This window comes from Prosopis cineraria, unplaced genomic scaffold (assembly GCF_029017545.1).
Source record: "Prosopis cineraria cultivar Desert tree isolate PC_DT_omini unplaced genomic scaffold, ASM2901754v1 PC6, whole genome shotgun sequence".
NCBI classification, from domain to species: domain Eukaryota; kingdom Viridiplantae; phylum Streptophyta; class Magnoliopsida; order Fabales; family Fabaceae; genus Prosopis; species Prosopis cineraria.
Genome location: NW_026555337.1, coordinates 351,875 through 366,199, shown reverse-complemented (window position 1 = coordinate 366,199; position 14,325 = coordinate 351,875). Strand labels below are relative to the sequence as shown.

General features: G+C 34.4%; 1 protein-coding gene across 11 annotated transcripts; it reads right to left on the bottom strand.

The window, feature by feature from the left end:
• Positions 1 to 52: 52 nt before the first annotated feature.
• LOC129313384 (uncharacterized) lies at positions 53 to 14,109 on the bottom strand. Of its 11 annotated transcripts, none has more exons than XM_054956420.1 (17): positions 13,897 to 14,096; positions 13,575 to 13,691; positions 12,477 to 12,689; positions 11,546 to 11,777; positions 10,315 to 10,394; positions 10,007 to 10,045; positions 9,817 to 9,835; positions 7,636 to 7,689; positions 6,935 to 7,062; positions 6,785 to 6,853; positions 5,624 to 5,709; positions 4,855 to 4,964; positions 4,011 to 4,061; positions 2,845 to 2,903; positions 1,146 to 1,190; positions 971 to 1,045; positions 53 to 434 (listed from the first exon to the last, which is right to left on the bottom strand). In XM_054956420.1, the coding sequence occupies exons 3-17, from the start codon at positions 12,627 to 12,629 to the stop codon at positions 315 to 317; spliced, it is 1,320 nt and encodes a 439-aa protein (XP_054812395.1). In that variant the 5' UTR covers positions 12,630 to 12,689; positions 13,575 to 13,691; positions 13,897 to 14,096; the 3' UTR covers positions 53 to 314. The 11 variants fall into 11 exon arrangements, with proteins under 11 accessions (XP_054812395.1, XP_054812398.1, XP_054812396.1 ...); XM_054956423.1 differs by having other exon boundaries at positions 12,477 to 12,652; XM_054956421.1 differs by having other exon boundaries at positions 13,575 to 13,667.
• Between the last annotated feature and the right edge of the window lie 216 nt (positions 14,110 to 14,325).

Sequence of the window (14,325 nt, the reverse complement as noted above, 5' to 3'; positions counted from 1 at the left end):
GCCACACAACGCCATCGACGTTATCAATCTGACAATCTAATTTAGTCGGGCCTAAGGCTAGAAGCTTCAGTTCTGTTCGCGATTCTTATCAATTCTCATGGCCAGAACTAGGTACAAAGGATATAATTCAAGCAAACTTGGCAAACAAAATGGAATCTGGGGAATAGGAACAATTAGCATGTTGATTTCCACACCAGAAAACTTAATGGTGTGTTGGCTATATGTACATAAACAAATAGAGTAGATGCTAATCTCATGATGTTCCAGAAATGGAATGTCATCTTGGAAAAATTCCTTCATTCTTACTCGGCATTTCACCTTGAATCCAGCTTTCTCCACAAATGAAACGTTCTCCTGATGATAGGATCAGCGGAAAAGCCTTCTGCATAGGCGCTGATAGCTGTTAAAAGGCCCTTTAATCTATCGCCATTGTCCTGTATCAAAAAAAAAAATTACATAAATAAAACCTTGTATAATCAGGCATTATAGAGTAATAATACTTGCATTAAAAAATATTATTTAGGTTGACTTTGGAAGCAGTAAACAAACATTGCATTAGATTGCGATTCTAGTCAAACATGCCTGTGCACCATTAATTAAAGATGCACCTGATCATTTTATTATGACAGTTTCCTTTTCCTCAAAAATATTCAAATAATCATCTGCAAATATTCACTCCAAGTGGCCCGTCCCCATCCATCTTTCCGAGGCCATTTACTTGCATGGTTTAACTGTCACTGTCAGAGATAGCAGCAAACTCTCGGGACTACTCAACCAGAATTTGCACTCGGACTCAACATATGAGAAAATAAGTGACTCCGGATTTTGTCACAGATGAAATTATGGGCCAAAACTTGCTATCCATATGATGAGCTTAAAAGTCTATATAGTTGAATTGATCAGAACACAGCAAAACTTTCCATAAATATATCTAAGAAAACTCAACCTCTAGACATTATAAAGCACAAACCTCTGGCTTCTTAAATGAGAGATCAGTTGTAGTAAACGGTACCATATAGAATGGAAGATCAGAACGCAGCAATGCCTGCATTGGTAAGACAACTTAGTAGATTACATGACAAAAATGACAAGAAAAAGCGAACAAGGGAAAAAAGAGAGAAGAATATCAGGCTAGAAAAGTATACCAGCTCCTTGCTTAAGAGAGCCTGATCAGCATTTGCAATCAACGCCTACCAGGGAAATGGCAAAATAAATAAAATTTCAATGCATTGTCGTGATAAAGGAATTATAGGAAGGTGATTCTACTCAAAATTTACAAAGCAAACCCTCTACTATCAGTCATACAGTTTTAATTTATAAAGTGTGAAACTACACTGTAGAGTCTAAAACGTAAAGTTAAACAATATCAGGAATGTTCCTAGGGAATAAACAATGATTCTATTAGAAAGCCTTTCTTTCTATCACTCGCCTTTAAGGGCCTGATTGGATGAACTACAGTTGGCATTTGAAAAGCACATCCTGGTATCTGAAATGTTGAAAGCTGTTTGAAGATTACATAGGTAGGAAAATGTGCTTTTTGAAAGTACTTCATAAAATAGTTTAGATGTGGATTTGGCAAAGTAACTTGGGAAAGAATTTCAAAAGTAAATTTGAAAAGTAAGATGTTATTTGACCATATTACCCTTTTTATCTATTATTCTTTCATTTAAAAAAAATTAATTTGTTAAAAATATAATCATCATTTAAATAACAATAAAGGTTGGTTTGATTGGTTAAACTTTTTTTAAAAAAAAAACTATCATATATAATTTTTGAATTATGTTAATGTATGTTGAATTATTTATTATATAATTTATTCAATATATCAACCTTTATAATTTTTATTTTTATTATTTAAAATATCAAATTTTATATTATTTAAAAATTTTATCACATTTTTAAATATTTCAAATATATTTGTATAAAAAAAATTACAAATCATCATAAATCAATATTCTATTTAGTAATTGTACATTCAAAAATACATTTCATTATCATAATCTAAACAACTTTCAACTTATCAAATTAACTTTTGAAAAAAATGTATTCAAACATAAATTTTGTTACAATAATTAACTTTCACTAAGCTGACTTTTGTCAAATAAACTTTTGACAAACTGACATTTGGCTAACCGAAAACTCAACACTAACCATGCACTAAATCTTCTATTATCAGCCATACAATTGTACTTTATAAAATGTGAAACTATACACTCTGCAGTCTAAAATGCAAAGTTAATCAATACCAGGAATATTCCTAAGGAATGGGCAATGAATCTATTAGAAAGTCTTTCTTTCTGTAATTTGCCTTTTGTATTCCAAAAAAGAAAAGTCCTTACCTTCTCAAGGAAATGTTTGAGAGTTTATGAGGGAATGGCATGGTGATGATTGGAATGACAAGTCACGGGCCATTATAACAAGTAGAATGTGATTCTAGCGAGTTTTTAGCGCAAGAGTATATTTGTTATAGTACTACTACCACCTGCCAATTCCATTCCATCCTTAAGCCCCTAATTTGAGGGATGCAAAAATTGGAGTTTTAGATGGCAAGAAATGCCCTTGGAACCATTACTTGCCATTCCTCTCCATCCTTAAGAAAACCCTCCAAACAATGGAACATCCCTCTTTGGCTATTCCGTTTCATTCCTTGCCATCTATCCAAACACACCCTAAGATAACAATACTGATCTTAATCCAACCACTGAAATAATACATCTAAATACTAATTGCAGCAAGAACCCTTAATAATCTTGTAGTGTCACGTGTCAAGTTCCAGTGAAATGATGTTAAACATGAAACATAATAACACGTGTCCACAAGGGCATTATAACTAATCGAGGATACCTCTTTAATGCGTTCCTCACTTATTTGGTCAACACATCCCAACAACCTCTCCAAGGTACCTGCGCATGTAAATGATAAATTACAGCCATCCACATAAAACTATCTCACCCACATTATGAAGAAGGTACTCATTTTAATTTCATGACCAAAGCTTAAGGTTGCAAAGTACTTTCTCAAGTACTAGAGCTTAATGCACTCTAATGAACAAATACCAATGAAATAATGCATCTAAAATCATAATTTTCATACTAGTGGGAGTTTAGATAGTCATGGACATGTATTTCAACATTGTGTATGAACCATGCTGATAACTCTTCCAAAGTGTTCTTACAAGTTTGGCATTCTAATGCTTCCACTTTTAATCTAGTAACATATATTTTTGAAGAGGAAAAAGAAATAAAGAACAAGGATCAGGAAAATAATTAATTGATAAAACAGGTGAAAGATTGATCTTTGATTCTTATGTATTCTCTTTCTCCTACACCTAGTTTTCTTGGATACCAACTTTGAGCATTATCAAATGGAGGAAGCTCGGAGATAGTAAGGTGCTTCAAAAAATTAAGACAAACTCTTTCACTAGTTGAGTTTGCAGAAATAGGAGATTGATGGATACCTAAGTGGAATGGGAAACCCTACCCCAAAAGCTAGCTGATGCAATGGGAAAACCAACCTACTTATATACCCCATTGAACATCCCATACTACTCAATGTATGACTTCGCATCCCATACTACCAAGTGTCCATCAATTAGCCACCCATGGAAAGCCAACGTCCCAACAGCTGCGCTCCACAGCACTTAACTCAGTTTCCTTCTGGTCATAACCTTCTATGGGTAGCCCTCTCCGGAGTTGCAGACAACGAGACTCTGATACCAATTAATGGTACTTAAGTGGAATGAGGAACCTACCCCAAAAATTAGCTGTTGAAGTGAGAGAATAACCCATTTATATACCCCATTGAACATACCATACTACTTAATATGAAATTTAGTATTCCATACTACCAAGTCTCCACCAGAGACCCACCTTAGTGGTTAAGTTTGACTTCTTAAGATGTGCGATGTCATTAAATGCTTAAACAATATCTCATATACAATTTTAGAAAATTTAACCCAACATGTCAATTCAACCTTTTGGTAAAGCAAAGAAAAATTAGTCAAAACTCACCAAATTTACTGATCAATTTCGCAGCATGTACATCTCCAATTCCATCAACCCCTGCGTTAGTAAATTGTGGAAGGACTAAACTTAAAGACCCAGCTTGTATAAATTGGTCAAACAAGTATTCTCCTTTTTACAAACACTATTATTCAATGTATTTAATAATAAGGGGACTCTGTGAAAGTGAATGACCTCAGCAATGTTGATACTAAAATGATGCCCAACAGATTGCATAGAACAGTCAAACAGGTGTCTGTTTAAGTGATTTGCATGATGATGAATTAAATCAGTGAAGTCAGTAATTAGATTATGTTTATTTTATTTCACTCTTACTATAGGCAGCATGCCTTGCATGCTTAAAATGTGATTAGGTACTGATATCTCATATCTGATGAATACAAGATCCTAATCCATCCCCTTTGATGTCTATTTTCTAAATGTAAAATATCCCCATTTATACCTCAATTTGTGCAAAATTATAATGATTTGATGACTTAATTGTATGACTTCAAAATATAATTGTGTTTAAAGAAAATAGGTGGAAAATAATGCCCCCCCGGGGGGGGGGATCATGTACATTTAATTTCTTTTATAACTCTTCTCTCTAACTAAAACTAACTATAATAGTGATTATAACCTCCCTTGGCTTTAACTCCTAACCAGGTGATTTATTATTGTGATCAATCCTATCCACTTACAAGATTGAGCTAATCACTCTTCTTTTTAATGTCTTCGCAAAATTAGGATAGCAATCTGTTACCTTTTGATTTACAGTTGGCTGAAAAGTAATGAAGTGCAAGCCTGGGTTTTCAAAAGGAAACGATCTTTGACATAGAGAAGCAAAAATAACCTGGTATATTGTCAGATCTGTCACCAGAAAGGGCAATCATATCAGCAAACTGAGAAGGTTTCAGAGCTCCAAATCGTTTTGTGAATTCCTCAACTCCAAATGAAACTATCCTGTTGAAAAGGGGGGGGGAAAAAGTAAAATTAAAGCCAAAGAATCTCAAGATTGAACAACTGCTTCAGTTGGCAACAGCAACCAATCATCCATATAAGCATACATGTTACTAAATTATTAAAACGTGTTTTAAAAATTTCTAAATTGATTTATGGGGAAGTAAATGACTGAATAGTATCCAGCATGCAGCATGAGCGATAAGTTTGTATATTTTGATGCATTATTGACTGACACAGGATGCTTATGAAATCTTGAAGCTCAAATTTTTTTGTAAAGCATGAACCAGAAAAACCGGTTCATCAAAATCTTTATATAGCCAATTGTAGATCTTCTAATAGAGCATGTCCAAGGATTTTTTTTTTTTTTTTTTTTGAGATACAATAAGGACAAGCAAGTTAGGGTAAGATAAATGTAAAGCATAAAAACTCAAAACAAATCTCACTATTCATAAGTTATGAATAATATGATTTATGTTTTAAAATCCAAGCATTGCACAGGACACATCTAGTTCCATGTCTAGTCGGATAAATTCATTGATACAATCCTTAAACCTTTTCATTGTATTATTTCATTATTTTGAAATTGGGTGTTACTAATTCTTGCACTGACTTCATTGCTAGGACTTGACAGAAAAGCAGAAATCATGACTGATACTAACTGATCACCACGTGGCGCAATTCTAAGGAGACGTAATGATGGAGATAGAATCTGAAAAAAGTCTTTATCTGGAGAGACAACCCGTACCTGTCATCATCGTAAGACAATTAATACCGAGTCATATCAAGCAGGACATTTCTATTGCTAAAGTAGTCATATCAAGCTCTACTTTGAAACGACCATTCCAAGAATATTCCCACAATAACTAGTTCCACCATTAACTAAGTGATAATATTTTACCATCAAACAGCTGTTTGAGCATCCAAGAGTAGAAAACTTGAAAATTTCTATCAAACCTTAAGTCACAATATTATTCAGCAAGCCAAACTGAACATTTTAAGTTCATAACAGCATCAAACTCTCATGCGCCAAAAGAGCAATATTTTACCAGCATCAACAGTCTCACATATGATAAAAATGCTTTCAGGATAAAACAGAGGTTGATGGTTTTGCCAACAATACCAAGTGAAACTTCTATCAGGGCAGACAAGCAATAGAAAGGGGCAACGTAAAGTCACAGAATCCTCAAAGATAATTAAAATATATATATGGTATAGTGAGAGCTGCAGTTATCGCAAATCTAGGTCAAATTCAACATTTCATTAAGATTCTGAACCATGTCTCTTCTTTCTGTAGCCTTTTTTACCTATGTAAAATAAAAACAATACTCAAAATACATGACGATGCAACGCAACCAATCTCCATTGTTCTCCAGAAAATTAACATTCAAGCAACACATGAAAATAGCATGGAATAAGTAAGGAGAAAATATCTTGATGAAACCAAAAGTATCACTATATATAAACTCAATATATAATATGCAAATAAATTATTGAAGCTTTACTTTTCCTGATTTTATTTTCACCAATACTGAAAATAGGAAAAGCAGCCACTTGAGCATTGTATGATGCGTCCAATTTTAGGTTTTTCTGTGGGCCAATTATGTATTAGACACTAATTAACAGCCAATCAGGGGTCTTAAAGACCAAATATAAGTGGAAAGCACAGGTTTTGACCACCAATATGAATTCATTCTTGAACTAGAAAAGTGCAGTCTTCATCTGGCAAAGAAAACAGTATTTTCTCATTGTCCCAACAAGCCTATCAAGTTAGGGACTGCACAGAGCCAATATCTATATCTCCAAATTATCAAGAAGATTACCTTGTATCCAGCATCAACACTCCTTAATGCTAATGTTCCAATCACATCATCTGCTTCTACACCCGGTACCTGTCTTAGAGCATGTTTACATCAACTAAAGAACACCATGGATGTCCTTTTGAGAAATCTAAATCAACAGCCTATACTTGCCTCGATGACTTTTATGGACATGGCCTTGATGGATGCTTTAAGGTATTGAAGTCCCTGAACAATGGTATCAGGTGTTGGGGGACGATTACTCTTGTATGAGGGGTATAGAGTATGCCGAAAGTTTAGGCCTTTAAAGAAAATGTAAATAAAATTAGGATGCCATATGTCAAGAAGCTGTTACTCTGTCAGAACAAAAATTCCTCCAGAAAAACATTGTCAATAATGATGGTAAAGGTTCAATTACTGAATTGTCCATTATACTAAGATTAATTCAATGCATAAAGCGAACCAACACTCAGACCAATTTGAACTGTGGCACCAAAATGACAAAAGTGCAGGAAACATCTAAGTCGATCAAGGCCATGCACAACCACATCAGATCTTGCAGTTCTAAGCATAGAATATGGCCCTCAATGAAGCTAAAACAATGTCTATAAAAAATAGGAAAAAAGTCCCAGGAAGGCCTCAGTTGAGTTAAATTAATTTCACCTAAGAAATATAACTGATAATCAATCATTCTCCAAAAACTACAGAGCTGCTTTCTTGACATGTCCCTCAAATAGTTGAGCTTGTCATCTAGAATACTAAATTATGAGTAAAATAGTGTTACCAGAATGAATGGCCCGAGAAATACATCTCTACAACAACTTAAAAAATCCATTCTATGTCACCCATATATAGCCACTGAAAAGTTAACATACCTTTTGAAGTAAATCTTTCTTTTGATGAATTAAAACTATGACCAAAAGGAATTCCTGAAAAGAAAAGGTTTTCTATATTAAAACTGTACACGAGTATGGCCTTGCAGACCAAAGAAGCTAAAAATACAAGTGTGGAGAAAGAATTTAAAAATGAACTTAACATTCTTAAAATGGTGATGAGACACAGTCAGTAGGTCAGTAAGTTCAAGAAACATTTTTGCACTCAACTGAAGTTAAGGCATCAAGCATTCCGCCTAAAATGATTTTCTTTACTAATCGCAATAATTTTCATCTCAACACAACATCACAACCTTGATTATTAGTTCAGTCAGGAAATCACTCAATTCATCAATACTCAGCTGATCATTTCAAGCAGCAAAAATGAAGAAGGAACACTTTTATCTTCAATTTCTAAACTGCTCCAGAGAATTTTTTTTCCCCCTTAAGAATAATCATGATTCGAGTTGCTACACTTTCCCAGTACATTTGTCTTGATCTATCCTAGTTAGAAGTGTATATTGCACCAAGCTTGCTTCTACATAAGACCACAGTCTAGCGTAAAGAAATTATGAAACATAGCAGACATGTAAGGCTCTAACACTAAAAATTATAACACCTAACGGTTGGCTTTTTGTGCTGTTTGATACATTAAGGATTACAAAATGACGCTTTTCCACACAAATCTTATTAGCATAGGTGTTGGTAAACATATTAGTCAGATATGATAACAGAATCTGAAATTATAATTTATTGACAACCGCTCACAGTTTGTTCTTAAAGATATTCCATGTCTTACTTTGACAAAAAGAAGTTGTAATAATAATAACTAATAACATCTTCCAACTTAAAGCTTCAATTTTTGCATGACCAACCATCAAATTAGTCCTGATTGTTAAAGTTACATCAGCATCAATGCAACAGCCAACGAGTCACAAAATGATATATTTGTAGCACTCAAACATTGCACCCTTATCAAATAATTGATTGAGCCAATGATACCTCAGATTCTGTCTTTCTAATTTGATTCAGATGTTTGAAACTCCTTAGATTGTCTGATTATGGCAGAGCATGAAATTGTATTAGCAGAAATTAGATGCCAGAATAACTTAATTTGGGTAGTTCAACACAATTATTTTTTATTATAGGTTTCCCACCGTCATTAGTTTCCTAGAACAACTTCCAAATACATCAGCAGGAACTTCAAAGGTAGTAGATCTCCAAGTATCAACAAGACACCATACAAAGGTCCATTATCCTTATGTTCAAGTGCAAACTCCTAATTAATAAATTTAATACATAGAGAAGGGTCAAAATACAGCCACATGCAGAATGCCAACAGTTCTGGCTAGGTCAATTAAAAGGACGTTAAGTAGCTTGAACTGAATTATGTGGTGCATGTATCACATGAAAATTAACACCTGACTGAAAGAATCTCCCTTAGGACAATGCAAGAGTATTCATATGGGTTTCTTTGGCAGATTTCTTACACCCCCAATCTTTTCAATGGAAACTGAAGCTTCATTAAATCAAAAACGAGTGAACAAATACAACACAGTACAAGAAAAAAAAAAGCAACCAAGACCTATTATCATCCCCCACCTCCATTGACCAAGGTGGGGGTTGATCAAAGGTGCAAGAGAAACTATCCATAGTATGGGTATGTCTAACTAGTCTCTCAGCCTGAGTAATATTTTCTCTATATACAAAGTCGATTCTACATTCCAATCTCCGTTAATCAAAACCCTAGCTTCCCCTGTGACTTCAAGAGAGGTCCCACTAGCTTGTCCTACAATCAAATTAGTGGCCTGGATCACACTCCCAATTTCAAACTTCACACATGCTATTAATTCTCTTTCATAGTTTATCCCTGTCTTGCCCTTGAATTTCTGTCCATGTAAGTATTTGCTGTCATTGTCGTCAACTTGTCAGTAAAAATATCACTAATTTAGTCAACATAACCAACGAAAACTAGATCAAACATGAAAAGATCTATGGGAGAGTTCATAAGGGTACGCACACAAGCCTAACTAGCAACAAACCAGTAACAATTATGGATGATAATTCCACCCCCAAAATAATGAGAAAGCATAAAAAACCATCAACAATGTGTAGAAAAGATAAAACTTTTAGAATGACAGGGGATCCAAGAGAAATAAACATGCACGAAAATTTATGACTCACCATCATGGTCAAATACCACCTGCATGCAAAGGAAACCAAATTATATCAGCATCGCTAACGGATTAGAATGAGTCAGAGAAAGAATGTTCAATATCTTGTAATAAAAAGGGAGAGAGTAGTTGTGCAAAATTTTAGGAAAATACTTGCATCTTTTCCTTTAAGATAAAAACATGATTTGCCACTAACATACCGCCACGTGGGAAGGAATAAATTCCAGGACATCAATTATCTGCAATAAAGATAAATAAGGATAATTAGGATAAAAAATGACAAACTGTGAATTTATAAATGATTTCATCATGATTTCTATAGAACTTAAAATAGTGTTGATAAGGAGTAAATGATATTCATCTACATTTCAGGTGCTCAAAAATAATTTAAAAAGTTACAGTAATGAGTAAATGAAGATGAAAAATATTTGCCATCAGCAGCACCAAAACTTATCTATCCCAAAAATTAGAGCCAAATATAAAACAACTTCATATAAATATAGCTTACAAGTGATAGAGCTGTAAATATTGTCAAAACCCAATCTCCATTCCCGTCAGCATCCGTCAAATGACCGTGGTGCAACTTTGCTATCACACAAAAGAAATTAATGGCAATCAACTGCTTAAACTTAAAGTCAAGAACCCAAGCAAAAAGCAGAACAAGAACAATGCCGTTTTAATCAGTGAAAGTATATATAAACCCAAAATTTTAGCAAACAGTTCAGAGGTCACATTGTTATTATTCTTCTATAATAACATGGTTGGTGCCTCTTCAAACCATCGTAGAAAAATACAAAAATCACCATATATGCATCTCCAAACAACTTATTCAGCAGATGCAAGGTAAGTCAGCTATAAAGCTCAAAAAATAGGGAGAAATGTGATTTGGCATGACATCTTAGGTTTTCAGAATGGTGAAATCTCCAGCCATATGGTTGGTGATTCAACATGCATTAGCATCAAAAAAGCATAATCTTAAAGATAAAATCATCTCGACATTTTTGTTAGCTTTGATTTTTGATGATGTTAATAATAGCCTTATTATCTTAAAGATTCATCCCAACAATTTTGTTAGTTTTGATTTTTGGTGATGTTAAAAATACTCCATAACCTGATCCCACCTAATGAGATGAGAGTTGTTGTTGTTGTTGTTAATAATACTCCATAACCAAAACCACTTAGTTAGAGGCCCAGAAATGATTAGATCAACATCTCTGGAAATTTTGAATTTTTTCCCTTACCAGAATGATCTGTTTTATGAATGAGAAAAGAAAATTAACCAGGTCTTGGTTGTGTGATCCAATCAATCCTCGGTTTCTTATATTCTCCTTCATCACTATTATGTTTCCTCTAATTTACTTTGCTACCCAAAACCTATTTTCCTTGTCAAAAGCATCGTACATTCTATGCATCAAAATCTTAATTATTCCTTACCTTAGATTGGGTGTCAAACCTATCAAACCCAAAACCTTATTCTGACATGTTAATAGCCCTTCCTATATAGTACTGTCAACGAACCACCAACCAACCAATTGTCTACCTCCCATTCACCCTCAAAACCATTGTTTGCAAGCTAATACACCCTAAACCCTCCCCCCTCTTTCCTATATCAGTACATCAGCCAGTCCTATGTAATATTCAACAAACCCTAAAAGATTAAAAATGAACAAACTGATTTATACCAAGTGTAAGAGAAAATATCAACAAAGAGAGTATGCATTAAAATAGGCGGCACATACCTAAAAGTTTGTAGTAAGCCCTATATATTATTGATGTGCCATCAATAAGCATGACTCTACCATTCATTGGATCAGTATTTGCTGCTCTTTCTCCAGTGTTAACTGCACCAAGCTGCACAGCTTGAACTGACTCACATCTACTTTCTGAAGATAATGTCACATTACTCTGACAAGTTGTGCGAGCAACTCCAAGTGAATCTGAACTTGCATTACTTGATGCACTAGAATATTTCTAATAAACATGAAACATTAAGAAATGAAACAATTTTAAAAATGAATAAATTGGGCATGTAAAAGAACTAGCTGCTTTTTACTTGCTTAATATGTCTGGACCTTTGAAATTGGCCAAAATACTTTATATCCCTCTTCTTAGCTCAATTAATAAGAGAAGTCCTTTCGTGAAGATTTTATCCAACTCCAGTTTTAATTTAGAATCCTTGAAGATTTGTGCAGCCAATGTATCACCTAGTAATGGTTTGCAACATGATCATACATATATAATGATGAAGTATGAACTTAGTTTGCTGAACCAAATTCATTCTTTCAATTTCCAAAATCAAGAAAAATTTCTATGAAAATAATGTCTTTTCTCAACCATACATCACAAGCTTCGTAATTGAAATATATATACAATATAGAAATGTTTTTTTCCTGGATATAGAGGTTTTACCACTCTAACTTCACTGTCTTCCCAGAACCAAAGCCCAACAACACATCAGCCATTAAATGTGAAGAAAGCGAGCATGGTTCCCTCAACCCCCACTTTTTTTAAACATTAACAGCACAAAGAAATGTACTTTAAAAAAAATTAATTTTGAAATTCATTACTACTGCTTTCAAATGACTAATCAGGAAAACTTTGCACCTAGAAAAGCAGCACCATTTCAGTGACTACGATAACTTACCAAAGCACATTATACTCTATACTGACCTTCAAGGCTAAATTGACTGAAGAATGAACCAGCTTTGATCCTTTAAAATTGTGGAAGTAGTTCCTTTCAATGCTTGACAAGTTTTTTTCAAAGCATGTAATGCCCCTCCAAAAGGAATGAAAATGGACAGACAAGGATCGATAGCATGCCATTTATAGAAGCACTGAAGGTGACACTGGCATAGAAAAAGAGCTTCTAGATGATTCCATAACCTGAAACTTCATGTTGGACTTCCATTCATCAAGATAAAGAATGATGGTTGAATACTGTGAAACACCTATCTAGTTAATTGTTTTGTGAAAGTGTTATTTAAAGAACAAATCATACACATGACCCCGAGAATGCAACACAAGTTCAACATGGCCCACCAAAAATAGGCACAAGAAAGCCCAAGCTTCTTAAGGTGCTCAACTAATTAACAATGCTAGGTATTCAATGAGTCAGAAAATGATTAAGCGTTGAGTTGGACTCATTTGTCATCAAGAACCTAAACTTAACAAAGAAAACTTCTGGCAGTACTTTGTATTATAATTGCTTATCCATTGGCCACCATTAGCATAAGGCTTCACATATCAATATCACAATCTCTTTTCTTTTTATCTTTAAATCTAGGACACCAGATTTAATATCAAATAAGAACCGGAATCACGAATATTATTACTTAAACATCATTCAGATCAGGATTATAAGAAAATCGAATTGATCATTCATTTTTGAGGTAATGAAGCCATAGGGGCGAAAAATATATTGTGAAAGTTTCTTTTTTCATCGATGATGCTTTCTTTTCTCTGGTAGAGAAGCAGAAAGATGATTAATAAACAAGGCTTAAGAAAACAATGTCGAAATGAAACTGCAGGTGAGATTATAAGATATTATTTGACACAATAGCATACCAGAATCATTTAAGATTCAGAATTCTAATCATCCTAAAAAAACAAAAGCATAAAGCCTTGCTTCCAATCACATTCGGTGAAATGTTTCGGGAAAACACATTGAAGCCAACAATGAATCCCAGGAACCCGCCTAAGAGAAAATACAATAAGAATTACTAGAAAGGAAGTGATTAGTACAAGCTTAATAGTTAAAAGTGGAAGTACCTATGTTGTTTAGTGGTGATAGCGCAATTTCTTGCAGTGTTCTACGGTTGTAGTTACGTTGCGTATTATCACACTGATTCCAAAGCTACTTAGCTGTTGAGTTGGCAACTAAAACCACTGTGAGTAAAACGGAAAGCAATTAACAGAAAAGGAACGGGTTTTTTTTTTCTCTTTTAGAGAAAAAAAAATAGGGTATTTGGAATAAGAAAAAGATGAGAAGACAATAAATCGAGGTATAACGCTTTTCGCGTGTCTGGGAACGAAAAAACTTGCATGAGCATGAACGCAGCCGTTAAGAGTAAAAGAAATGTCGGATGCTCACTGCTAATGGAGGGATACGGCTCTCGTGCTCCGCCCGGATAATGGGGGGATGGGGATGGGGATGTGGGAGGGAGAACTTGTCGAGGGAAGCACGTGAGTTGCATGTGGAAATAATTCTATCGAATTCCTCTTCCTCGTGAGCCGTGGTTCTTTAGAATTGGACACGGCTTAGATTCCTCGGCCCCGGAATTCATCAATTATCCATAACTAGGGCATTCAAGTTGAACACAACCCGACTGATCCGTACTGACCTGTGTTTGTCACAATCATATTAGGAATGGTCTATCCAAATTTAAAAATAATCGAGACGGGACTTTCATGAGCAAGGCCAAAATAGAGACGGGACGAGCCTTGAGCCAGTCATCGGGACGTCCCGTTTATATTAAGTATATTTATTTTTTTTAATTTAACCATTATTTATTTATTTTAC